The following is a 26,152-nucleotide window of genomic DNA, read 5'->3' on the forward strand; positions in this document are numbered from 1 at the left end:
CCCCCTAGCAACTATTAATTTCTGTTTCTCTGACTATGCCTATTCTGGATATTTCATATAAATGGGGTCATACAATATGTGGCCTTTTGTGTCTGGCTTCCTTCAATTAGCATCATGTTTTGAAGATTCCATGTTGTAGCATGTATCAGTACTTCATTTCTTTTCATAGCTGGGTAGTATCTTGTTTCGACTGACCACATTTTGATTATCCATGAGTTGATGGACATTTATTCCTTTTTTTTTCTTTTTTCTTTCCTTTATTATTAGGGATAGTGCTGCTACAAGCTACATGATTTTCTGTAAACATACTTTTTCATTTTTCTTAGGTATATACCTAGGAGTGTAATTGCTAGGTTATCAGGTAATAAACCATGTTTAAGCTTTTGAGGAACTGCTGGGCTGTATTTGAAAGCAGCTGCATCATTTGATGTTTCTACCAGCAGTGTGAATGAGGGTTCCAGTTTCTCCACATCCTCATCAAACTCATTACTGTCCATCTTTTTGATTACAGCCATCCTAGTGGGTATGAAGTGGTATCTCCTGTTTTTTATTTGCATTTCCCTAATGATTAATGATGTTGAGCATCTTTTCTCAGGCTTACTAGCCATCTGTATATCTTCTTTGAAGAAACGTCTGTTTGGATTCTTTGCCCACTTTTTAATTGGCTTATTTGTCTTTTTATTGATGAGTTGTAAGAGTTCTTTCTATATGCTGAATACTAGATGCTTATATATATAATTTGCAAGTATTTTCTCCCACTTTGTAGGTTGCTTTTTCACTTTTCTTGATAGTATCCTTCGAAGCACAAAAGTCATGAAGATTTGTGCCTATGTTTTCTCCTAAAAGTTTTTTTTTTTTTTTTAAGATTTCATTTATTTGAGTGAGAGCGTGAGCGAGCACAAGCAGGGGGAACAGCAGAGGGAGAGGGAGAAGCAGACTCTCCACTGAGCAGGGAGCCTGACGTGGGGCTCGATCTCCAGACCCTGAGATCATGACCTGAGCCAAAGGCAGCCGCTTAGCCAACTAAGCCATCCAGGTGCCCCTGTTTTCTCCTAAAAGTTTTATAATTTAGCCCTTATATTTAGGTCTTTGATACATTTTGAATGAACTGTTGTGTGTGGTGTGAAGGAGAGGGCTACTTCATTCTTCTGTATGCAGATATGCATTTTTCTAAGCACCATTTGTTTAAAAAACTGTTCTTTTCCTCATTAAATGGTGTTGGCACCCTTGTTGAAAATGAATTAACCATGAATGTATAGGTTTATTTCTGGAGTCTCAATTCTACTGCATTGATTTGTATAGCTGTCCTATGCCAGTACTACACTGCGTTCATCACTGTACCTTTGTGATAAGTTTTGGAAGTGGGAAGTATGAAGCCTCCAAGTTTGCTCTTTTTCAAGATTGCTTAGCTCTTCCGGGTCTTGTACATTTTATATGAGTTTCAGAATCCGCCTTGTCAGTTTCTGCAAAAAAGAAAGCCAGGATTTTAATAGGGATTACATTGAATTTGTAGAAAAATTTGGGGAGGATTGCCATTGTAACAATATTAAGTCTCCCAAACTGTGGAAGTGGTATGTCTATTTAAGTCTTCTTTAATTACTTTCAACAATGTTTTGTAGTTTTAGTGCGTGTCTTAATGCTGCTGCTTTTTTTTTTTTTTTAAAGATTTTATTTACTTATTTATTTGACAGAGAGAGACACAGCGAGAGAGGGAACACAAGCAGGGGGAGTGGGGGAGGGAGAAGCAGGCTTCCCACGGAGCAGGGAGCCCGAAGCGGGACTCGATCCCAGGACCCCGGGATCATGACCTGAGCCGAAGGCAGATGCTTAATGACTGAGCCACCCAGGCGCCCCTTAATGCTTCTTTTAGTACGTTTATTCCTAAGTGTTGTTTTTTTGCTATATTAAATGGAGTTTTCTTAATTTTGCTTTCAGGTTGTTCATTGCTTTGGGTAGAGGTACCGTTGATTTTGTACATTGATCTTGTATCCTACAAGTTTAATTTTAAGTTTAGTAACTTTATTGAACTTGTTTGTTTAGTTCTAAGTTTTTTTGTGTGTGTCTAGTCCTTAGGATTCTATATATACAAGATCATGCCATCTGCAAATATAGTTTTACATAGTCCTTATATTCCAGGTGTCTTTTTTTTTTTTCATTTTCTTGCCCCATTTCCCTGGCTAGAACCTCCAGTACAATGTTGAACAGAAGCGGTGAGAGCAGACATCTTTGTCTTATTCCTGGTCTTTGGGGAAAAGCTCTCAGTTGGTCATGATAAATAGGATTAGCTGTGGGTTTTTTCAGTCTCCCTCTATTCCATGGTTGTTCAAACACTTCCTGTTCTCTCTGCACACCATTCATATTCTGTCATACCTCTGGGCTTTGAACCGTTCCAGTCCAAATATCTGACAAGCTTTCCTTGACTGTCTCCAAAAGAATAGATCCTTCCTTCCGCAGAGCCGCTGCAACACTTTTTACATTTCTCTGCATTTTCCATATAGGATTGTAAGTATTAGTCTCACAGTGTTTGGAACTCTCGCAGGGAAAGACCATGGCCCTTCCCCCAGCGCTGAGGCAGCACCAGACAGTTGTGGATCATCAGCAGAAATTGGTTCCGGGGTGGCCAGGCAAGGTTGACCGGATAAGAGGAATCAGAGTGGCCTTCGTGTCATTTCATGTAACTTAAGGTTAGAAATGTACCCAGTATATTCTTTTAATATAGAATATATTCCCCCTCAATAATCCACTATGGCTCATAGTTGTGAATCCAACTAAAACATTTCTAAATTCTGTTTCATGTTCATGAAAGTAGTCATTTCCTTACTTGCCTGGAAAGCTATCTCCAGTTCCTGGGGTATCTTCTAAACTGATTACAGGATAAGTAATACTTTCATGGTGCTTAGAACTATTTTCTATCTGGCATGCAGTAAGAAGACTGCAGACTCTCAGTTCTCTGGATCTGGCTACTTTGATTACTTAACAGTCACATAACCTTGAATAAGTTACCTTTCCAAACCTCCGTCTCCCCATTTGTAAAAACCTAAAAAATGAGAACTGTTTCTCATGGGGTTATTGATGAGGGTCCAGTGACATATGTGGTTGGTGAATTTTAGAACAAGATGCCAGTTGTTTTAGCTATACACGCTGACCCTTTTGACCTAGACTATGAATTGCTTAGGGATAAGGGACTGTATCTTCCTGTGTTTCACTGATGCTTCTCGAATGCTTTCATTTTCTTTGCCTTCACCTCTTTGTTGAAGTCAGAGAATCTTGTTCTCTTTCACCTACCCTCCTACAGGAGCTGCTCTAACTTTCTGAGAGTTTTTACTTTTTTCCCCTGAATCTTCTTCCAGTGGGGTGCAAAGAATGGATTTACTGGAATGCCTCTTTGACACCATTCCTCACAGTATGTATTGGATGGTGTCATTAGCATATAAATAACTCCTTGGCTTTACAGGGGATCTTCCAAAAATCTTACAAGAGCTTTCTTTATCTACCATTGTGTTGGTTTTCACCAAATCTCTGGAGACAGTAGTGAATATGATCTCTTGTTTTATCATTGTCTATCCCAAGCTAAACAGTGAACACTGGAATCAGTTACGTTGTTCATAGACATTGTTTTACAGAATGTATGATACAGAGTACATAACTGAAGGAACTGGTAGAGTTGAAAGTGCAGCCAGAAGGCCCGGGTTTGAGTCCTGGCTCGGCCATTTAATGGCAGATCCTTCTCATTTCCATGTCTCAGTAGTTAAATAGGATAAAAATAATACCCACTTCAGAGGGCTGTGAAGATTAAATGAGAAAGGTTCTTGCGAGTTCTCCAGGACCATGGTTAGTATTGAGAGTCCTGCAGCATGGCTTAGCGCATAGAGCTTTGGCCCTCAGACATGGATCGGCAGAGGGGAAGGAGAGAGGACACTGGTGCTACAGGAACCTATGGAGAACGGGCCTCCCTTCTCTGAAAGAGGCTGGCCTCAAGACTAGTTTCCCTAAGAATCCTTCTCTCCAGGACCACCCTCACCCTTTCCTACCTTCAGGCCTTTGCTCTCCCTATAGCCTTTGGGTTGAAAGCACTGTACTTTTCTCCTAAGCCCTTGCCTGAGGACTTCCTGCCTCTCTGAGTGAAGTCTCACCTGCTTCAGGATGCAGCTGTTTGGTGCTCCAAACCACTGGCCTCTCTTCCTCCTCATTAATATTCCTAGTATTAGATGGATTTGTAAGGTCCTTGAAGGATGGCCTAAGCCCTAAATATCCAGGATGGTACCGGTCACAGGAAACATTTGCTGAAAGAATGAACACATTAATAACTTTCTGAACATCTATCGTGTCAGGCTTTGGTGTTTTAAAGTTAAAGTTCCTGCCCTCAAGGAGCTGACCACTTAGTGGGGTAATTTAAGAGGCATTTGTAATACATGATCTTGTTTCAGAGCAACCCTTGAAGGGAGTTGGAGGTAAAGAGATCCACCCAAAGTGGTAAAGCCAGGCCAGGGCTAGTCTGAGAGCCAGCCAGGCCCTGGCACTGAGGGAAAAGTAATAGTCTCCTATGGCCAACTCCTGGGGTGCTCCGAAACTCACTCCTCGCTTCTACGGGTAGTGCCTAAAGATTGGAAGGAGTTGGGAAGGTGGCCACAGTGTGCATCAATGAAGAGCTCTAGCTCCAGGATCTAACTGTGTCCTAGCTCTGTCACTCATTAGCTTTGTAACCTTGACCAAGTTACTGAGTCTCTCTGAGTATCCGTTTTCTTACCTGTAAAAGAAGAATACTATAGTGGGCATCCATTGTTTTTACCTGCACAACATCCAATCCTACTTCTGCTAACAGCACTCAGTTGTGGCTTTGCATCTTCCCAGTTGTCAGTAATATGGGTAGGGATGCAGGCATGTTACTCAAGCTAGCCAGTCATTTGCTGTCTGGAAATGAATCATCAGTGGGATGATCCAAAGATGGAATCCCATGGGAGGTCATTCATCCAGGTGAGGCCCTGGTTCCTACTCCCTGGAGAGGGGGCCTCTCTGGTTCCTGACCTTTTATGACTAGTTCTGCTTCTCCGTCTGTTCTGTGAGCTCCCCACCACATCCCTCCAATAAATTCCCCTTTTTGTTTAAGTTCATTATGGTCAGTTTTTATTGCTTGCAACAATAAAAAAACTTCTAGTTGATCCAAACACCGACCTTGGGGGTGTTGGAAGGACTAAATGGTTGAGTGGAGTTTGTGAAGTGCCTAGCCCAGTCTTAGCAGCATAGCAAGCCATCCATAAAGGGTGGTGGTTGTGTGTAAGTTAACAGAGAGGCAAGGCACAGGAAGGTGGGGAGGGAACTGATTTTGGTTCCACTCAAAGAAACCTTCCCCCAAGAGACAGGACAACAGAAGGGAGGGAAGTCCAGGCTATGGTATGCTCATTTATTCAAAATGTCTTTATTGAAACAGAATGATAGAGCAAGAAAGAATGAGGTCTGGGAGGATGTCTTTGGGCACAGGATGGAGCCCAGACCTAGTGGTTACACTGTGGAGCTCACTCCCTGTCCCCTGACTCTTGCCAAGGAAGTGAACACAAAGCAGGGAGGAGATGGGGGTGGGGACAGCCCTCTGAGCCCTCCTTGATGGCTGGCGTGAGGTGCCTCTGCGCCTTCTGGGCAGCCCTGCCTTCCTCACTCAGTCCTCCCAACCTGCTTGCCAGGGCCTTACGCCACCTTTCAGTACGAGCCAGCCTCCTGCCAGGGTGCTCAGAGGCCACTCAGAGGGCAGGGTTGGGGGTAGCGAGCAGTGGGACATGGTCACAGCGGTTAGGGGGTGGCTGCCGCAGCAGGGAGGGCCGGCGGCACAGCTCCCCATCCCGGAGCACCTCGGGCAGGAGCTTGCGCTTGGTCTCCGGCAGAAGCATGATGCTGAGGATGCAGAGGAGGGCACAGGCCGCCAGTACCACATGCTGCAGGAAAGCTCCATGGCCCATGTGGAGGCGCTGAGCTGGGCCACTCAGCCCTCCAAGAGCCCCCAGTGCCATGATCAGGCCCAGGCCTCGGCCCCTGGTAGAGACGGAGGAGGCGCTCAGCCTCTAGCTGTGGGCCTCACCCCAACCTTTCTCCAGCAGCCTTCCCTCCCTCCCTCAGGCCCTTCCTCAGCTGGAGCAGCACTGCTCTCACCGGACAGTGGTAGGGATGACTTCAGCAGCAAGGAGGGTGCTGAGGATGCCAGCAGCTTGGGAGGAGAAGAGGCCAAGGACAGAGAAGGTGGTGATGGCAGCCTCGTTCAGATCTGGAGTACCAAGAGGGAGGATGTGAATGGAGGTGAGATCATGCTTGGCCTAGGCCCTGGCATCATCCCCTTGGCTCTCTGATCCCATGGCTCTAGCCGGGTGGGCTCTGGGCATCCACTAATTGGTTGGGAGAACAGACAGGGTTGTGTGGCCACAGGGAGGACTGTGGAAGGTCTGGGCAGGGTCTGGTCTGGTCTTGGGGGGACCTGTGCCAGAAGCAGTGGCTGAGCCTGTCTGAGGCACCTCTGCTGGGGTTCCTTTGCTCAGCCCACACTGTGGGGAAGGGAGGATGCTCACAATCCCACAGGCCCAGCAGAACCAAGGACGCAATGCCTGTGAGGGTCATCGAGAGTAGCAGGATGCCCCGGCGGCCAAATCGGTCCACGGTGACCCCCAGGAAGACACAGGCCAGGGCTGCTGTGCCGCTGGCTAGCAGGGAGCACAGGTAGAAGTCCGATGGGCTCCCTCCTCCTCCCACAGGCTGGTAGCAGTGGCGAATGGCGTGGGCAATAAAGCTGTGAGAAGGGGGGTAAAGCAAACAGCAGTGTCTGAATCCCCATGCACAGCCTTCCACTGCCCTGGCTGCCCTCTGCAGGGGTCCTCAGGCCTTCCCCACCCAGCCAGCCCCCATTCCAGCTACTGGCCTGGCCCTTGGCTCAGACACCCAGGCTCACTTGGTGAAGCCCAGGATAAGCAGATTTTTCCAGATGTTGCGGTAGTTGAGGAGGGAAGCGAAGGAAAAGGAGGATGTTGCAGGGAGAGGGCAGGTGTTCTCCAGGTCTTTGGGAAAGAGAGAGGAGCTGTCTGTTAGAAGAAACAGCTGAGAATCCAGGGTCCTCCCACGTGGGTGGTGGGGACCCTGGGAGGTGGCACAGCTATAACCATGGAGAGGGTACTATCGTGTACATGTGAGGTATCACCTATAGGGACCCCTGTCTCTTACCCTGCAGGGCCTCCTGTGCCTCTTCTCCCAGCATCTGCCCATGGGGCCGGTTCCGCTCAGCCAGGATCCTCAGCACGGATTGGGCCTCCTCAATCTGTCGCTTCACTATTAGCCACCTTGCAGACTCCAGAAACAGACCAGGCCAGCTAGGGATGGGGTGGGGGTGGGGGTGCACTCTGAGGTCTCCCATCTCCTGATCCAGGGGTGGGAAACTCCCACCTCTGAGGGGCCGGGGCTGGGGCAGGTCTGGACAAGGGGTAGTGGAGAAGAGGAAGGGTCTCCAGGCTAGAGCCAGGCTAGAGATAGAGGTGGGGATGGCCAGACAACAGGTGGAGGATGATACTAACCCATAAAACAGGAAGAGGATGCAGGGAGCGGTGATCATTCGCTGCAGAAATCGCCAGTCCTTAGAGACAAGGGCCAGGCCCAGGAACAGGAAGTGCCCCCCCACCCCCACCAACTCCCCTGCCAGGGCCACCCGAAGCCTCTGGGTTGGGTCGCACAGCTCCAGGCCTAGAGATACAGGAGGAGACGCCAGGGAGGAAGGAGGAATGGGAGAGAGGAGAGAGGGAGGGAGGACAGAGAACGAGGTCAGACCCCGAGTGGAGGCCGCAGCCATCACCTCCCACAGACTAACCTCTGAGTGGCAAAGAGTGGAGAGACTGTTCAGTCCTCTCTCCTCTCCTACTCAAACCTGGGAGGGCTCAAGGGCCAGAGTCCCTGGTGAGTGTTCATTCCTATTTTACAGGCCCTTTCACATCAGACCTCTTATTTGACCTTCATATCAACCCTTATCCAAGGGCATACAGCTATCAGGATTTCATTTTTAAATAAGGCACCATTCTCTGACAGCAGTAAGTCAAGGGCAAGGAAGGCCTTAAAGATTTGTGTGTGTGGGGGGGGGGGTTGCTAAGGAGGAGGGGTGTGGAGAGAAGCAAAGGCCCTGGATCCTTCAAAGGCTAGGGCAAAAAGTTCAGATCCTGGACAGCTGAAATTTGGGGCTATGAAGGGACTGAGGGGACCCTAAGGGGCAGTTGGAACAGCCTGGGGATGCAGACAGGCAGGCAGGAGCCTCAAGGGAAGGACATCTGGGAAGCTGCCACTCACGCATCAGGTAGACACCAAGGTCAACTCCAGCAAGTAGAAAGCCTAGGAGGAATCGGAGGGCCATGACACCTGTGGAGGAGCCTGCAGCAGCCCCTCCCACTCCACAGGGGCCCACCAGCCCCAAGGTCAGCAGCACAATCCCTCGACGGCCGAACCTGGAAAGGGAGGAGGGCCTCTGGTCACCCAGACTCCCTGGAAGAGGAGTTGCTGGGTGGGGCCAGGCTGCCGGCTTCAAAGCTGGAGGTGTGAGGATGAGGCCCTGGGATAAAAAGTTGGACTGAGGCTAGAGAAGATGGGAAGGGATGGGGACCATGGATAAGCAATGTCTGGGTCCTGGGCACTGGGGCGTAGCTATGGATCTGCAGGGGATTGACTTGTGGATGGGCCTGTTGGTCAGAGATGAGAGCATGGAAGTGAAACCTACCATTAAAGGAGATTAGATAACTGCTTAAGGGACATGGAACAATTGATCCTTGGGGATAGAGCTATTGGCCAATGGGGATAGAGCTTGCCTTGCTCAGACTGGTCAAAGGAGATGAAGTCATTGATATATGGGGTTGGAACTATAGATCTGTGTAGGCGAGGTCATTGGCTACTTATGCACGAGGATAATATTTGTGAAGATGTAGCTATTGATCTTAGAGAACTGAATCATTGATTTAGGGGGATGAGGCCATTGTTCCATGAGTTGGTTCATGGGTCAATTAATCCATAAAGATGGTCAGTGGGGATGGGGTCACTTGCCAGAAGATCCAATGATCCATGGGAATATAACTATTTATTAATCCATGGGGTAAACGATCAATGGGCATGATCATTAATCTTTGAAGACTGGACAAATATCTTTGGGGATGAGGCCATTGATTCATGAGATGGGGACATTAGTCCTTGGGTGGATGGGGCTGTTGGTCAATGGGGAATGAATCTATGGGGGTATGATTCGTGGGGATAATCAGTAAGCAGGGGTTCACAGATTAGGGAAGCTGAGACTATTGGTCAGTAATGATGGTCACTGACTATGTCAATGAGGACAGGGCTACTGATCCTTGGAGGCTGGACTATTGATCTTTGGGGATAAGACCACTGATCTGGGGTGTCTGGGTGGCTCAGTTGTTAGGTGTTTGCCTTCACCTCAAGTCATGATCCCAGGGTACTGGGGTTCGAGCCCCACATCAGGCTCCCTGCTCAGCGGGAAGCCTGCTTCTCCCTCTCCCATTCCCCCTGCTTGTGTTCCCTCTCTTACTGTGTCTCTCTCTGTCAAATAAATAAAAATCTTAAAAAAAAAAAAAAAAAAAAAAAAAAAACCACTGAACTATGGGGATGAAGATAGGGGTCAGTGATCATTGGGAAGGGGGACTGATCCCTGAGAGTGAAGCTTCATTTTCCCATGGAGATGAACTTATTGGTTAATGAGGCCAAGGCTACTGAATTTAGGAGACTGAATTATTGGTATTTAGGAATGAGGGTATTATTCCATAAGAACGATGCTACTGGTCTGTGGGAATGAGACCACTAATGCATGAGAATGGGTTGTTGACCTGTGGGTTTAGGAACATTTGCCTAATGGGTGTGTGGCTATTGGGCAGTGAAGATAGGTATTGATTTTAGGGATTATTGAATGTTGGATTGCGTTTGATCCATGGGAGTTGAGCTATGAATCCATTTGGATGGGACTGTAGATGGGTGGAGATGAGTCTAATAATCCATGAGGATGGTCAGTGGAGATGGAACACCTGGTCAGTGGATGGTGTCAAGAATCAGAGGAATTGGGAGTTTTGATCCCTGGGAAGAGCTATTGGTTGGTGGGAATAAGCTGTTGATCTTTGAGATGAGGCCATTGATTCATGCAAATTGGGCTTTTGATCTGAGAGGATCTAAGAGCACTGAAGATCCATGAGGATGGGACTATTAATCTTGGGGGGGGGGTTTGCTATTGTGGTTATTGATCCATGGGGGCTGGACTACTGACCCATAAGGGTGGAGTCATTTGTAGAGTTGAACTACACAGGTCAGTGAGAATGTGGCTGTTGATATTTAGGAATTAACATAATGATCTGTAGGAATAAGGCCATTGAGATGAAACCTGTCATGTAGATGGGGCTATTACTGGAGATGAGTCTATTCATCTATGAAGATAGAGAGGGAGGTGGTTAGTGGTGACAGGGACAATAGAGGAGGAGCTAGGACTTTTGATCTGTGGAGGCAGGGTTTTTGGTCAGTTGGGATGGGGCTATTGTCTTTGAAGATGAACCCTTGATCCATGGATATGGGGATGGGGGAATGGGTGGTATATTATTCCCTTGTGCAGAAGAGGTATGGAAGGAGTATTTCTTGATGGGGAGTGAAGTTGAGACAGGGCTGGGGCTGCATATCATTGAACAGAAGTCCAGAAGACTGCAGAGTCCAGTGAATCCTCTTCCACCTCGTGCAAAGGCCACCTGTCTGTGCTAACCACCCTAGCATCCCCTCCTCTCTACTTGCCCTGTCCCCACTGCAGCCCTCACCTGTCTGCCGGGTAGCCCAGGAACAGGTAGCCAGAGGCAAAGCCCAGGATGAAGAGGATCTGCTCCAGGATCACCTGCCAGCCCAGGTCACACACTAGATCCCACTGGGAATGTGAGAGGGATATAGCCGCGTGAGGCCTCGTGCTCCCCGCTCTGGGCCCGCCCCCAGACCCGCGGCCCAGCAGGCCGCCTCACCTGGCCGATGGCGTTGGTGGTGAGTACCGGCAACCCATTATAGTCCCAGTCCTTGAGACAATGGTTGAAGTCCGGCGGGGCGAAGCCGCTGCACGACGGGTCCGTACTGGTGGCGACGCGGCTGGCGGCGCTGGCTGCTAGGGCCGCGCTGGCGACGCTGACGCCGCTGGCGTTGGGGGGCTGCTCCCAGCCAGACGCGTTGGGGGCAAAGCCCCCGTAGTGGCAATGCAGTGGGGGCGCCAGGGTGAAGATGGGGTCTGAGGCCATGCCCAGCGCCACGAAGAGCACGGGCAGGCAGCAGAGGCCGAGCTGCAGCTGCTGGCCGCCGCCCAGCGCCCCCACCTGGGCGAGCAGCGCTTCAAAGCTGAGGGGGCCGGGGGGCACGGCCAGCGACAGGCTGCTGCCCATTCCGTCGCCGCCCGCGTCGCCCTCCCCCTCCCGCTCGCGCTCGCGCTCCCGCTCACCCTGCAGCTGCTCCGTGGGCACCGCATCTCCGAGGGTCCCGACCTGCTGGGGGGGTGGGGGGGGGAGAGGGGTGAAGCGGAGAAGCAGAGAAAGCCGCAGAGCAAGGGAAGAGGGCGGGCGCGAGGAAGGTGGTCAGGGGCGGGGGGTGCGCGGGAGGAAGATGCCAGGCGCTTGGCGGCTGCGGGGGGCGAGGGGGGGATGATGGCGTAGCCCCCAGGGCGCAGGCACTTACTCCGTTGGGGCTGGGGGTGATCTCTACAGTGCTGTCGATTTTGCTGCCGCCCCCGCCATTGGGCTCGGGGGTCCCGGTGGCCACCCGGGGAGCCAGCTTGCCGACCGCAGGGGCCCTGCCGGCCTGCACCGAAAGGATGCGCTGTCCTCTGGCCCGGTGGGGGGCCCGATGCCCGGACACAGAGGCCGGAGAGACCCCGCTCTGCAGCTCTGCAGCCGCGGGCGCCTCCTTCGTCTCTGCGATCTCTGTGCTGCTTTCCCCTCCCCTTCCTCCAGACTCTCCTCCCCCTTCCCACGTCAGCAGAACCTTCGGTCCAGACTCTTCGTCAGAGGGAGGAAGGGGGGCCAGGGCCCAGGGGCTCTGTCTCTGTTCCCTGGGTCTGCGGGCCATTGCGGTAAAAAGGAAAGAAAGCTGAAGGATAGTAGCTACCCAGGCAGTTGCCAGAAAGTCCTTCTTTGCTTCCAGTTCTTCCTCATCATTCATTCATCCAGCTATCCAGCCATCTTTCCACCCATCCACTGATTCCTCAGTAAAATTTATTAAGCGTCTGTTATGTGCCTGGCCTTGTGCTAGGCTTTGGGGGATGACAGGATGGAGAAGACCACCTTGAAGTAGCTTACTTGGGAGACAGCCGTGTATACTGGCAACTACAGTTCAGGGTATGTGCATGGAGGACTGGGTTGGACCCTGTAAACAGCCCTGGTTGCGGTCCTCTACAAGACCACCCTGTCTTGTCATTTCTCAACATCATTTGGCACTGTTGACCACCCCTTCCTCTAAACACTTCCTTTTTTGGTTGCTAAGTCTCATACACTCCTCATTTTCTTTCTCTTGCTCCTCTTTTCTCCATGGCAGGCTCCTCCTCCTCTTTTTCACCATCATTGTGTCTGCGATCCTGATGAGGCTTGGTCCTGGGTCCTCCTCTCATTTCACTGTTCTTTCCCACCTTGAAATCTCACCCATGTCCACGGCCTCATTCACCCCCGATATAAACAATACAAACCTGATCTCCAGATCTACATCTCCAGCTCCCACCTCGCTTCTGAGCCCCAGACCTATGAAGCCACCACTTATTCATCCTCTTAACCTTGGGTGACTCACAGGGACCTCAAACTCAATACGTCCAAGACCAAACTCATGCTCTTCCCCCTGTAACGTGGTTGTTCTCTAGTGCTTCTTTCCCCCAGTGAATGGTACCGTCAGCACTCAACAGTGGCCAGGTGCTCAGGTGACAGCCCTTACAAGGCCTCCTCCTTACCCTCATGTCAAATCCTTTACAAAATGCTGTCCATTTTACTTCCTGTGTAGTTCTTACTCTGCTTCTACATCTCTACCACCATTAGTCAAGCTACCTGCTGCCCAGACTGCTTGAGCCTCCTAACTGGTGTTCTGCATCCACATCATTTCTACCCCCTTCCCCAGCCTTATTTCTAGTGCAGGTGGAGTGATTTTTTCAAAATGCAGATCTGTTCGTGTCCCTTTCCTGCTTAACAGCCTTCAATGTCTCCTCCTCGCCAACAAGGTAAATACTAATATTCCAGAAGCCTCATACATGCTCCTGCATGCTTGATCCCATGCTCCCTGGTGCTTCACCTCACTTCTCTCCCCAGACTGCACTCATCGTACGGGCCTTCTTTCAGTTTTTCCAATGCCACAGGGCCCTTGCACAAGTTGGTCTTTATGCCTGAGGGCTTCTCCTCTCCTAGTCAAGTTCTCATCCTTCAGCTATCAGCTGAAGCATATCTGCCTCAGAGAAGCCTACCCTAACCCCTAGACTTGCTACTCAAAGTGTGATTTACAGAACAGTACTCCCATGTCATCCAGGAGCTTGTTAGAAATGCAGAATCCAAGCCCTTGAATCATTATCTCCCTTTTAACCAGATCCCCAGGTATATGTACACTCAAGTTAGAAACACACTTCTCTAAGATATTTAATACCTAATACATACTGTATTCTCCAGTCTAAGGTTAAGGGCTAGAAAGGAGTGTGCTGTTAGTCTCAACCAGGAAGTCCATTGCCTCTTCTCTCTACTGAACCACACACTTCCAATTTGTCTCCTCTGTTCAGAAATTTTCCAAATATGGGAACTCTTCTAATACATTAAGCAGCTTCCCACTGCTCCTTTACCCCGACTCATTTCGGTATCTCTTTAGGATTTACTTTGGTGCGGTCACAGCCAACATTGTTTGGGGATCCAATTGTCCTTGTGTCTGTCCTGAAATTGTAATATAATCCCTTAACTTTATGTGGCACTGGGCCATTCACATGCGTTATCTTGTTACGGCCTCACAACCCCGTGAGACCATTATGATCATCCTCCTATTAAAGGTAAAGCCGGGGGGGCGCCTGGGTGGCTCAGTTGGTTAAGCGACTGCCTTTGGCTCAGGTCATGATCCTGGAGTCCCTGGATCGAGTCCCGCATTGGGCTCCCTGCTCAGCAGGGAGTCTGCTTCTCCCTCTGCCTCTGCCTTCCGCTCTCTCTGTCAACCGAATAAAGTCTTAAAAATAAATAAATAAACAAAACAAAACAAAACAAAAAGGTAAAGCCAGGACTCAGAGGGACTGACGGGATTTACCTGCAGACACATAGCTGCATGGCAGATCTGGGACTTGCACTGAAACCTCTGACTCTATTTCCAGGTTGATCTCTTGACATTCTTTCTGGGAGATGATGGAGGATAGCCCTGTTATAAGTCTTCAACACACAAGGGTGAATTTGGGTGACTCCAGAGTCTGGAAGTGAGTTTTCTTGGAGAGTGAAATGAGAAAGAAGGAACCCAAAATGGAGAAGGCAAAGGCATAGAGGGGGGGCAAGAGACTCAGACTGTGACTGAAGTTCGGGGTGCCTCTAATCCAGTCACGGTGCCAAGGTGTCATCTGGGGAAAGTACAACGGAAGCAATGGATATGTGGCTTGGACTTCTTCCCTGTGGTAAGTGGCTAGAGTGATCTCCCATCTAAGTCATGGCTTGTCAATTTCACCAGCGCTTGAGGACTATGGACTAACAGCACATTGCATTCACTTGGCTCCTTGGCTCCTCTAAAAGGTGTGTCTAGAAGGATGGTCAGCAGGAGACCTGGGAAGGGGGGCTGAAGGGGCCAGACCTTCTTGCGTTAACCTAAGGGAGAGGGCACCCAGGCCAGCCAGCAGCACTGTCCAGTTGGCCAGAGCTGTCCTGTGGCGCCAAGCTGAGGATAGGCCTTCACTGGGGTGATCTCTTCAGCATGGCACCTTTCAAGGCTCACGTGAGGCCAACCTCTTTCCACATGTGCACCTCTCTAGTGACATTGTGTGACAGTGAAGTCTTGAAGGAAAGGCCTGCACCCCAGTCAGTAATCTGTCTGCCTTCTGGGAATGCTAGTTCTCAGACTCTTCTTGATGCTCTCATCCCTGGGGCCTCAGCTCAGATATCACCTCCCCACCATCCTGTCCAAAGTCTCCTTCAATGGCCTTTCCCTCATCCAGTTAGTCCCTCACATCACCCTGTTTATTTCCATTACCAGCAACTGTTGAATCTGTGGCAGGTATTTTTTTTTTTATTTACTTATTTTAACTGACGCAATTATGTCCATCCCATCCCACAGTGTACCTTCAGAACTGTGCTTGGCACATCATGGGAGCTGAAACCCGCCAAATGAATAGTTACTGAAAATAACAGCAAAATCTCCCCCCAAACCTAAGGACATCCTGCCCACAGTGTGTGTCCCGTCGGTTTGGCCAAGGGCCACCAGTCCCAGCTCCTCCCCGAAGCACCCAAGAAGCAGAGGCAGAGAACCAGACAGCGGGGCTTACTGAGGCCCAGCTCTGTCCTGCCTCCCGTGGGGAGGAGCCGTCGGGCCTCTCCCAGACCTCCACATTTTGGGCGGTCAATGTCCTGCCCTCACTCTCGACCAACAGTGAGGTGCTGATGTTCTAGAGCCAAGAACCAGGACAAGAAAGGGGCTCCGGGTGGCCCCAGGCTTCAGCCACCTGCTTCTCTGTGGGGCCATTTCCAGAGGTGGGGGCAGTGCAGTGACCAAGAACCTCCACCCTAGGCTGAGAGAAAAAAGAGTCCAGTTCCTCCCTGCCCCAAAGGGCCTGGCACCTGCCCCTGACAAAACAGGGAATAATATTAAATATAAATAATTTATACAAAATGGCTCGTACAAAAACCTGCGGGAGGGGGAGGGACATCTCTGTGAGAGACTGAGATGACCGGAAGGGGAAAGATGCCCCCACCTCTCCCGGTCCCTAAAACGGAGCCCTCCGGCCGCCCAAGGCCCAAAAGGGAGCTCCGGCAGGCAGGAGAGGGGCGGAGCAGGGCCCCGAGGGGGCCCTCAGGGGGCCAGGCTGGAGAGCAGAGAGGTGAACTGCAAGGCCTGCCCTGCCAACTCCGCCACGCGCTGCGCCATCTCTCGGGCCGCAGGGTGGGACGGGTAGCCCAGGGCAGCCCCCTTGACAGCCAGCACTGTGGCCCGCAGTGCCTGGCCCAGCGCTGTACCTGCAGCCCCGACCCGCGCTCGCAGCGGGGCGGACGCTGCCAGCCGACCCAGAGTGTCCCCAACAAACACCAGCCGGTGAGCGGCCACCACCACCCGCTTGCCATGGGGCACGAAGAGGCGTGGGGGCTGCTTGGCCTGGGTGCTGGACATGAGGGCCGCCACGGCCGCCTGCAGTGCTGAGTAGTGGCTCTGGCACTGGCCTGCGTAGAAGTGCAGGAGCTGTAGGTCTCCGGTGGGCAGATCCAGCGGCTCCCCTTGGGACGGGGCCTCCTGGCGGCAAGAGGAGTGGTTGGCGGGCACGCTCCAGTGGTGCTACTCCGGCAGGGCTTTCCTCCCTCCTTCCCTTCCTCGGTTCCTCATTCCTTCCCTTCAGTCCCTCCTTTTTACCCGAGCTCCTCCCCCTGCCCACCAGAACATTTAAATTCTCATAGCCAGGGCCAGGAAAGTGCCCGGAGGAGCTGATGTCAGATCAATCTGGATTCAAACTAGTCTCTGAACTTGGTTCCTTCTCTCTAAAATGGGGCATCTGGCCCATTTTATGCTGTCCAGTATCAACATAATGTGAACCACGTCTGTAAGCAAAATTTTTCTAGTAGCCATGTTGAGAAAAGTAAAAAGAAAGATTTTTTTTTCTAACTCCAGATATAAAAATTGTTGTAATTTCAACATGTAATCAATATAAAAATGACTGACGTTTCTTTTTGTTCTAAGTGCAAAACCTGGTGTGCGTTTGTTTTATACTTACAGTGCCTTTCAGTTCAGACTAGCTACATTTCAAGTGCGCGGTAGCCGCATGTGGCTAGTGGCCACCATATTGGGTAGTGCCGTTCTAGCGCCTGCCTCCCAAGGCTGCGGGGCGGTGAATGCCGCAGCATGCAGAGAGGGCTTAGAACAGAACGTTGCACACGGTGAGCACTGTACCAGTACTGACTGTGGCTGTGATTAGTGCTGACCCGTGCGATGTGCTTAGCACAGGGTCCGCACTTGGCATCTGCCTGATAAATGGTAGCTATGCTTAGGACCATTCTAGACAGTCAGGGAGACCACCTCACTTTCCTGAGGCCCAGAGAGATTAACTGGTGACTTCAGGGCCCCTGGCTTCTTACTGGTGGAGCTGGGATTAGAAGCCCCGTCTCTTAGGAACCCAGGAATTCACAGTTGGAAGGAACTTCAGAAGTCACCTGGCCCAGCCCAAAATTCTCTCTGCTTCCTTGGCTGCTTGGTTTTCTGATTCCTCTCCAACACATTCTTTACCCTCTTTCTGAATTCCTGATATCCTTTTCCAGGTTCCAGTCCTTCCTGCTGAATTCTCGCTTCTCTCTACCCCAGCTCTGGCTCCCTGAGTTCTTACCCCCACCCTAATCTCTCTCCCTTGCTGCTTCCTCCAAGTTCCTGTTCCTCCTTCCTGTCCCCCTTCTCTAGCACCGTCCCCACAGGGTTACCTGCTGCTCCGGTGACCCCCTCTCCAGCAGTTCAGGATCCCCTGAGAAGGCTTTATCCAGGGACCTAGATCCCTGAGCTTTATCCATGCCCTGTGGGAGGGACCAGGGTCTCAGAGCAGGGGTGGAGGAGCAGGGCAGGTGTCCCCCACCCCTCTCCTGCTGTGTTCCTGCCTCTTCCCCCTCCCCCTTTCTTCCCCAGGTCTCTACAGCCATCAGAAGTTGCAGGCCCTTGACTCCAGGTCTGGGAGAGTTCTGGTGGCAGGTCAGATGGCTTGGGGACCCCAGGCTGGGTTTAAGAGTGTGGCACCAGTACAAGTGGTGGGACCAAGTACTGGGGTCCCAGGCCATAGGGTGCAGGGCCAGTGGAGGAAGGGAGGAGGGAAGAAAGGGAGGGTCCCTCTGGGCCCCAGGCCTCCTCACTCCTCCCTCTGGTTATCTTGGGGGGTATTTCTGGTGGGAGGGGAGCTCACCTTCAGGTGGACATAATCGTACTCCTCAGCCATCGGGATGCCCTCATACTCATTGTGGTGTCCTGTTGGATCGTCCTCTACCTCCCCACCCTCTGGATCCCCCTCAACCTTGGGGCCCCCATAGCCAGGCAGGCGGGGTGGGGGTGGGGGTAGAGGTCGATCCTGGATGCTGCCTTTCCGGCCTGGAGCAGGAGAGGGAGCAGGGGAAGGGCTGGGGGCCTCAGGGACAGGCAGAGCAGGCAGAGGGCGGCGGGACAGGCTCTCGGCTGAGGGTAAGCGGGGCCTGTGTGGGAGTGGGGGGCTTCTGGCCAGAAGCAGGGCCAAGGTGTCCAGGTCATTGGAGGCTGAGGCTCCTGGGGGCTCTGGAGAAGGGGGTGCCTCTGGCCCCAGCAGGGGCACATCGTAAATGCCCTCATCGGTGCCTCCACCTTCCCCATCTGCCAGCAGTTCCTCCGGCGCTTCGTATAGATTGAGCAGGGCTGAGGCCCGTTTCAAGTTGGAGGGGGCAGCATAGAGGGGGGGCTCGGGTTCCCGGCCCCCCTCCCACTCGAGATCCGGTTCCAGCTCTGACGGTAGCTTTGGGGTCAAAGGCACATCATAGGGAGCTTCATCCTCTCCCGGGGGCTGCGGGGCAACGTGGGCCAGAGGGCGGGTGCAGGAGGCAGGGGAGTCATAGGGGCCACTGGAGGGAACTCGGACGGCAGTGGGGGGCACGTCGTAGACCTGGAGAGGGAGCAGAGCCATCGGTTATCCTGACTCCGCGGTGGACGCCCACTGAGAGCCCTCTGTTCCCTGCCCAACATACACATGGATGTCTAGCCCTCACCTCCACGGTGTCTCCAGGGGCAGCCAGCTGGGCCCCACTCCCTCTGGGGACCTTGTAGATGGGATCAGGGGAGGGTGGGCAGGGTCCAGCCGGAGGTCCTAAGGTAGGACAAGGCCGAGCTGGGGGTGGCACCACATATACCTGGGGGGTCAAGACAGATGGGTGGGTCAGGAGTGGGGACAAGAGAAGCAGCTAATATACGCCATAGAGGAGCTAACACCCCTTCCAACTCCCCCCCCCATGCCAATGGGATAAGAGCCCAGGAAGGGTGGCAGACAGGTTTCACCCAGCACCGGGTCCGTGAAGAGCAACGGTCTCAGGGATGGCCCTGCCCCACCTTGCTGCAGGTACCAGCAGAGCGGAACGGGGCTCTTCTGGCTTGGGGTGGGGAGGGCTCCAGCTCTCACCTCCTGGTCCTCATTGCTGTGCTCTGGGGCTGGATGTGGTGAGCCAGGCTGGGCTGGGGGCACCTGGGTGACGCTGGGCTGGGGTGCCGGGCCAGCAGGAAGGAGCTTCACTCTGTTGGCGGGCACAATGCCCTGCTGGCCATGCAGAGAGCAGAGGCACCAGCCATCCAGCCCACCGGCGCCCTCCCTCTGCAGTACCCGTAGAACGTCCCCTCGGCGGAAGGACAGCTCCTGGGGGGACTCAGCAGTGTTGTCGTAGAGTGCCCGGGCCAGCTGGGCCTGGTGGGTGAGGCGGGAGTGGGGAGAGGGGTCTCACACACATATCAGGTCATCAGGTCCCTTGCTCAGAAATATCAGAGAGCTCCCCATTTCCTTCAAGCTACAAATCTGAACTGACTCAGCTCTTCTTGACTGGGTCCTGCCTTGTCTCCAGCTTCATCCCTGTACTCTTCCTCTTCCCTTCTATTCCTTGAACTAGAGAAATTCTTTCCCGCTTCAGGGCCTTTGTACTTGTGGTTTCCTTGACCCAGAATGCTCTTGCCCTGACTCATTACCTGACTGGCCCTTTTGCATCCTTCATTTCTGCTTAAGTGTCTCCTTCTCAAAGAGGTCTTTTCTTCACTCTTCTCCCTACCCCACTCTGTGTCTGTCTCCACCATTGTTTCCTTCATCATACTTTATATTATTTGCCAATTTCGTTTCTTATTATCTATCTCTTCCCTTACCCTGTAAGCTCTGGGAAAACAGGGACTGCTATATTCCTGGCCCCTGTGAAAGGGCTTCACCTGGAATCAGGTCTCAATAAACATGTGTTGAATGAATTTCCTCCAAAGCTCTGTGTACATGAGAAAGCCCTGCTAAGGTCTGCCAGAGAATCTCCTTCACCTTCCCTGTTTCCCACTCAGCATCCCCCACAAGCGGAATTAGATTGAGTGGCAACAGAGACCCATCAGTCTGAGAGAGACTGGGAAAAACCCAGCCCAGACAGTGCCCGGGCATAAAAAGGAAGAAAACAGAAACTGAAGCAACTGTTTTGTTCTCAGTCTCAGCAAATAAGGTTCTATCAGAGGAAGCTGACGTTACCATGGAGAGGAGAAAGAGTATACACTCTACTGTGTGTGTGTGTGTGTTTGTGTGTGGAGGAGGGCCTGGCAGACCAACCAAGAGCAAACATTTATCAGCCTGTTTCCAGGCCTGTCTGGTAGGGACATCTAAGCTTTGTTGTTTTGAGAGCCACCTGCTCAGGTGGTAGGTCACAGATATCAAGTGCAAATTATGGATCCAGACATGGTGCAAGTCTTTACACTAATCATCTCATCTCATTTAATCTCAAAACATCCTTATGAGGAAGGAGCCATCATTATCCCCATTTGGAAAGGAGGCTGGGACAGATAGGGTAGGACTCTGCCCACAACAGAGAGCTGGTGCCGCTGGTGGAGGTGACTTGAACCCCAGGCTGTTTGACTCCAGAGCCAGCACTCTCAATCACCCCCTACTGCTTCTCCACGATCACAAACATGAGGTTCTACTTTCTTCTTCTTCTATTAGTAACTTAACCTCTTGGTTAAGTAGAGTCCATGACTCAAACATGACTCAAGCATATACGAAGTCTTCATTATACCCTACTTTCCTTTGCTATTCACCCCTCACAGGGCTCCGGTCTTGTGCTGCCCTTCGGTAGAATCAAGCTTACACCACTCACAGTATCGAAATATATTCTGGTTGTGTTATGCTTGCGAAGTGACCATGCCTGTGGGCAGGACCCCAAGCAGCGGTGGCGGAGAGCGGGTAGTGAGGCATCACCGGAGTAGGGAATCCATGTGGCCTAATTCAGTAAAACGTCTCAAGCTAAAGATCTCTGGCAGGGGTGCATTTGGCCCCCAGACCCTGGACAGAAGGAGGCCCTGCTCAGCCAGCAGGAGTGCATGTTTCTCTTGACTGGCATTTCCCTGCATGGAGAGGTGGTCCAGCCCTCATGGCTGGGTGATTTTAACAACAAACTGACTTTTCCTCTTGCCTGGTTCCAGATCAAACCATTTTCTGATTATATTTTGGCTTCTAAAGGATATTATCCCACAGAAAGAAAACATGCTAACCAGATGGCACAAATTCCTGGTTAGCTCAGCACTCTTCTTTCTAATTGTAAATTAGAAATTAGTGTTTTGGATTAGGCAGGGGGTGAAGAGCACAGTTCTGAGGCAGACAGACCCCAGGTTGAGTCCTGGCTCTGTCCCTTTCTAACTGGGTGACTTTGGGCAGGTTGTTTGAACTTCCCAAGTCTTCGGTTTCCTCCTTTGTAGAATTCCATGTCCATATCCAAATATCCATTTCCGGATAATAACAGCACTATCCTCACAGGGTTGTGGCGAGGACTGGAGGAGATAATGCATCAAACAACCAGGACAAACCAAGATAAAGCTTAGGACCAGCACAGGGCCAGTATATGCTCAAAAACTATTAGCTGTTATTAGGACCCTGTGAGTTTGATTAGCGTAAATGCCACTCCCCACCTCTAGGTAAAAAGAAAAATCTATCTCCTGGGACTACAAAGCAGACCAGCTGACCAGCTAGCCCTGAGCTACTGTTTTCAGGACCTCCCCCTCTCCAGGCTCTGAGTTAAGGTCTTCTCCCCATAATACAGATTGAGGAGCTAAAAGGAGTTTGGTCTGAGAAGGAGTGAAAACTGAACTCATCCTTGAGGGGTATGGGAGGATGTCAGGAGCCATGCTTCTCGCCTTTCCAGCCTCACAGTCCTCCTTCCCAGAGTACCCATTTGGAGGGGGTCAGAAAGCAAGCAGCAGCCTTGCTTTCCCCGGGAATCACAGGGTCTAGGGAAGGGTGGAAAGGGGACAGAGTTGTTTGGATTCACACCATAAGGCGTGCTGGGCAGAAAGCAGAGGTGGGGCTGTGGAGAGCTCCTCCTTGTGTTAAGGTTTGAATTCTGTCCAATGGGGCCAAACCTCTGGGCCTCACGACTTCAGAAACCCAGGCCAGAGTTGCTGATAGACTGATTGATGATGGGTGTGGCCACCTCTGCCCTACCCGCTCCTCAGGGGCCCGGCTGACTTGCGAGGGAGTGGCTGCCTTAACTGGGGGGTGGCAGTGGGCCACACGCTCTCTGGGAGGCCTCCTCCCACCGTCCCATCATGCCAGCTGTCTCCTCCCTTTGTCCCCAGTCCCCAGAAAGTGGCCAGAGGCTGGCTGACATCACCTCTCCTCCTCCCTCTATTTTCTCTCTCTCCCCTCCCGATCTCCCTCTTTTGCTCTATTTCCCCCCCTTTTCTCCATCCTTCCTCCAGAGAAGGGCTTCTTTGACCTCTCCCATTTTCCTGGAGCCACCTCCGTTCTTTCAGCCGCCCCCCCCCCGCCCCCAACCTTTTACTTGCCTCCCAATCACAAGCCCCTGCCAACCACCGGTGGCCATCTGTTCCCGCCCCTAAAACAGCAGATAGGACTCGGGCTAGGCTTGCCCCCTCCCCTCCATCCAGGGGCAGCCTCTAGAAAGAAAAAGAGGAAAATGGGGAGGAGGAGGGGAGAGGGGGAACCTAGACTCAGAAGCAGCTAGGGAAGGGGAGTGAGAGGGAGAGAGGGAAACAAAAGTGGGGGTGGGGGGGTGGAGGACACAGCCTCTCGGAGAAGAAAGGGCCCAGGGAGAAAGACAAAGAGAAGGCAGAAATAAAAGTGACAGGAGTGCAGGGCAGACCGTGGAGGCCTATGGCCCGCAGCCTCCTCTCCCTGGTGGACTCACCGACGTGGCTATGGCCATGGCCTTGGCCTCCCGCGCGGCCCGCTCCAGGCCAGGCTCGCTTTCGCTGACTTCAGCAGCGGTCGCCCCGCACCATGGAGGCGGCCCCCGGCTGCGGCGCCTGAGTCGTGGCCTCCGCGGAGGTTGGAGGAGGAGAAAGAAAACCCACAAAACTCCCCAAATGGGAGGCAGCTTGGCTGGGCAGGAGGAGGAGCGGGGCGGGCCGGGGCGTCGCTGCGGGACCTCATCCAAGGGCGTGCGCTCCGTGCCGTCCCGGGGGCCACGGGGTTGGCCGGGCCCCTGGAGCTGCCTGGCCTAGGCCGCGGGGGGACCCCGGGTCCGCATGGGCCGAAAGCTCCCTCCCAGGGCCGGGGCAGGCGAGGAGGCGGGAGCTGGGGCCGCGCTCGACGCCTCGCCAGCCGCTCAGGACGGCCCCGAGGGCTGGGAGAAGCCGCCGGGGCGGTTGGGCTGGACGGGCGAGTTCAGGGGCCAACCCTCCCCAGCCGGGGGCCGCGGCGGAGAGCGGTGCTCCCAGGGCTGTGGTTGGGGCGGCCCGGGGCCCTGCGGCGGCCCAGCTGCGAGGGGGTGGGGCGAGCGAGCACTGAGACGTTCGCCCCTCTTCAAACTCGCCCAAGTTGGCGAAAGGAGGCCAGGCTGGCGCCGGAGGCCTCCGAGAGCGTGGCGGTTGGGCTGCGTCGCCCGAGTGGCAGCGCTCGGCCCAGACACTCGCACGCCCGGCGGCGAGGCGGGCTCACACTCACGCACACTCGCCCTCAGCACGCCCGGGGCTCGGGGGGCGCCGCGACGGAACCTCGCTCCCCGCACGCGGGCTCGGCCCGAAGGGGCGGGACGGCCTTCCCCACGCCTCCGCGGGGCCCCCCCGCGCGCGCCACCCCGCGGCCCGCTCACGCGCACCCTCGGCAGGGCCCCTCGGCGCGCCCCGGAGCTCGGGGCAGCTCCCGGGTGTCTCTCGGGACGGAGAGAAAGGCCACAAAGCAAAAGAAGCAGCAAAGAGAAGGCGAAGGAGGAGCAGGGGCCAGGGTCCCGTGGACTCGCCTGGAGGAGGGTCGGGGGGGAACACTGAGGGGGCTGCGAAGGCTCCGAGGGGTCGCGCGTGGCCTTCGGGCTCAGCCCCCGCGCGCGCGGCTCCCCTTCCCTCCCCTTCCCGGGCTCCCGGCTCCCTCTCGGGGCAGTTCCTTTCTCCTCCCCTCGGGCCCTCTCCGCTCCGGCGCGGGGCTCAGTCCCGGGGATTAAAAGAAAGGAGGGAGGGGAAAAGGGAGGGGAAGGGAAGGGGCGGAGGAGAAAGGAGGACGGTCCCTCCAAAGGCGGGTGTTGAGTTTCAGCTCGGGACCCTCGGGCCAAACTGCACGCCCCCTCCCGGGCCCGCTCCCCGGCGCTTCTCGCTGCGGACTTCGCGGCGGACCTCCAGTGGTCTGGTGCGCTCCCGCCGGGGAGCTTCCCTCACCCCGCCACGCCCCCGTTCTGCCCCGCCAGCCCCGCGCCCCACTCCGCGTCCCCTTTCATGAGCCCCACATGTCTTTCCCGTGGAAAAGAAGCGTGCTCCTTCCTTTCTGGGGTCCTCAGCCGAGCGTCTCCTCTCCCTTGGCGTTGCCTCCGCAGCGGTGACAGGGTTGGCTGGCCGTTCCTGGGGAGGGGGGGTGAAGACGAGTGGGGGTCTGAGCCCGGTCCCAGAGCTGCGGGCGGGCGGGTGGTGCCGCCTCTTACACTCCTCTGCCAGTCTGGGCCTGTCCCCCGCCCTCACTCTGGCTCACTCTGCGGCCTCGGGGAGCAGGAGTGGGGACTGCGGGCACAAAAGGGCAGACCTCTTTCAGAGGAGCTGGGATCAGCTGAAAGGACAGGGTTCTTGGGTTCCCACACCTCTCCTTAGTGTGTGCTGTTTCCCTCCAGCTACCCCCATCTCCTGCTTCTTCCTTTTGGGGCACACCTCAAGGCCTCTTAGGCTGGAAGGGAGCCTCCCTTCTTCCATTTTTGAGGTTTCTGGTGTTGAAAAAGTGAGATGCCACACAGGATTGAAAATTTGTAGTAGATTTTCAGTGTTCACGTTGAACAAATTAACACTTCAAACCCATAAAACAGACAATGACTCTATGTATAACCTCACTTGGAGATAACATCAGAAGTCTAATTGAAGGCCCTTTGTGAACCTGAGGCCTTGAACAGGTGCTCCCCTCCTTCTCTCCTCACAGTGCACAGGCCCACACATCCAGGCATTTTCTAGCAGGGGAGGGGGCTGGCTCCTCCTCCCTGTCACCTGGGCACCTGTGAAGAATCCTGTGCAGAGGGGAGAAGTGGGACCTATGGGATGGGTTAGGAAGAGATTCTGGGGTGAGTGTGGGGATTGACAGTACAGTATTGGTTCTGGGCTTGGCTCAGAGATGGGGTGCAGACCTGAGCATGGGCCTGGGGATTCTGAATAGACTTAGACCCCTTAGGATGGTAGAGGAACTTATAAATTTCCAGATGGATCTGAAGGGAGAGCTCCGCATCCCAGTCCAATCTCCTCCAAACCCCAACCCCGGGGCGGGGGCCGGGGGGGGCGAGGCTGGCTGCCTGGAACACAGACATTCAGTTGCTGGGGAGTGACTTGCTTTGCTCTGCCCGGGGACTGCCAAGGTAAATTGGGGCCCAAGATGGAGGTGGGCAGGAAATCCAATTCCCAAAGATGAATGCTCAGAGAGGCACAAGGAGAAATCGATGGTGGCCGAATAGGCAGGACTAGGCAGGAAAGAAGTGCTAGGACCAGGCAAAATGGTGGTTTGGGAGGAGGGCACTGGGGCTCACTGTCCGAGCTCAGTGCCCGGGGAAATAAATGTACATGAGGGGAAGCAGAGTACAAACCTGCAGGATAACAAGACAGTGCTTCTGGAGTGCCCAGGCATGGAATGGAGCCACTCAGACTCAGGAATAGAACCCTGGTTTCTTAGCTGTGTGACCTTGGTCAAGTTATATAACATCTCTGAGTCTCAGATCCTCATCTGCTGCAGTGTCTTCGGTGAAGAGTAAATATATGTAAAATGCCTAGCACAGAGATCTCCCTCAGTGGCTTTTCCTCACCTTGG

At 53.2% G+C, this 26,152-nt stretch overlaps 2 protein-coding genes and 2 long non-coding RNA genes across 7 annotated transcripts; 1 reads left to right on the forward strand and 3 right to left on the reverse strand.

Annotated features, from left to right (window-relative positions):
* Window positions 1-1,241: 1,241 nt before the first annotated feature.
* On the reverse strand, window positions 1,242-4,506 carry LOC144378839 (uncharacterized). The gene is made up of 2 exons (XR_013440626.1): window positions 4,134-4,506; window positions 1,242-1,463 (listed from the first exon to the last, which is right to left on the reverse strand). It is a non-coding gene; the product is annotated as an uncharacterized LOC144378839 (long non-coding RNA).
* Window positions 4,507-5,387: 881 nt separating this feature from the next.
* Window positions 5,388-12,105, reverse strand: SLC22A17 (solute carrier family 22 member 17). 3 transcript variants are annotated; one of them, XM_036114787.2, is made up of 10 exons: window positions 11,701-12,105; window positions 11,004-11,510; window positions 10,809-10,912; window positions 8,305-8,459; window positions 7,545-7,710; window positions 7,198-7,343; window positions 6,929-7,034; window positions 6,498-6,769; window positions 6,142-6,253; window positions 5,388-6,024 (listed from the first exon to the last, which is right to left on the reverse strand). In XM_036114787.2, the coding sequence occupies exons 1-10, from the start codon at window positions 12,088-12,090 to the stop codon at window positions 5,736-5,738; spliced, it is 2,247 nt and encodes a 748-aa protein (XP_035970680.2). In that variant the 5' UTR covers window positions 12,091-12,105; the 3' UTR covers window positions 5,388-5,735. The 3 variants fall into 3 exon arrangements, with proteins under 3 accessions (XP_035970680.2, XP_035970681.2, XP_035970679.2); XM_036114788.2 differs by having other exon boundaries at window positions 6,552-6,769; window positions 11,004-11,513; XM_036114786.2 differs by having other exon boundaries at window positions 11,004-11,513.
* Window positions 12,106-14,156: 2,051 nt separating this feature from the next.
* On the forward strand, window positions 14,157-16,900 carry LOC144378838 (uncharacterized). Its single transcript, XR_013440625.1, has 2 exons — window positions 14,157-14,747; window positions 15,286-16,900. It is a non-coding gene; the product is annotated as an uncharacterized LOC144378838 (long non-coding RNA).
* EFS (embryonal Fyn-associated substrate) lies at window positions 15,220-23,209 on the reverse strand. Of its 2 annotated transcripts, XM_036114808.2 has the most exons (6): window positions 23,076-23,209; window positions 19,328-19,606; window positions 18,921-19,061; window positions 18,095-18,817; window positions 17,625-17,714; window positions 15,220-16,452 (listed from the first exon to the last, which is right to left on the reverse strand). In XM_036114808.2, the coding sequence occupies exons 1-6, from the start codon at window positions 23,091-23,093 to the stop codon at window positions 16,018-16,020; spliced, it is 1,686 nt and encodes a 561-aa protein (XP_035970701.1). In that variant the 5' UTR covers window positions 23,094-23,209; the 3' UTR covers window positions 15,220-16,017. The 2 variants fall into 2 exon arrangements, with proteins under 2 accessions (XP_035970701.1, XP_035970705.1); XM_036114812.2 differs by lacking the exon at window positions 18,921-19,061.
* Between the last annotated feature and the right edge of the window lie 2,943 nt (window positions 23,210-26,152).

The sequence above is a fragment of the Halichoerus grypus genome, chromosome 8 (genome assembly GCF_964656455.1).
Source record: "Halichoerus grypus chromosome 8, mHalGry1.hap1.1, whole genome shotgun sequence".
NCBI classification, from domain to species: domain Eukaryota; kingdom Metazoa; phylum Chordata; class Mammalia; order Carnivora; family Phocidae; genus Halichoerus; species Halichoerus grypus.

Excerpts from the sequence above, each read along its gene's own strand:
- SLC22A17 (XM_036114786.2), bottom strand. The coding sequence starts at position 12,090 with ATGGCCCGCAGACCCAGGGAACAGAGACAGAGCCCCTGGGCCCTGGCC. Across the intron at positions 7,035-7,197 it reads GGCACAGGAGGCCCTGCAGG|ACCTGGAGAACACCTGCCCT; the intron begins GTAAGAGACAGG and ends TCTTTCCCAAAG. Across the intron at positions 6,254-6,497 it reads GCAAAGGAACCCCAGCAGAG|ATCTGAACGAGGCTGCCATC; the intron begins GTGCCTCAGACA and ends TTGGTACTCCAG.
- EFS (XM_036114808.2), bottom strand. Across the intron at positions 17,715-18,094 it reads ACGATTATGTCCACCTGAAG|GGCATGGATAAAGCTCAGGG; the intron begins GTGAGCTCCCCT and ends TCCCTCCCACAG. Across the intron at positions 16,453-17,624 it reads GGGGGTCACCGGAGCAGCAG|GAGGCCCCGTCCCAAGGGGA; the intron begins GTAACCCTGTGG and ends TCTTGCCGCCAG.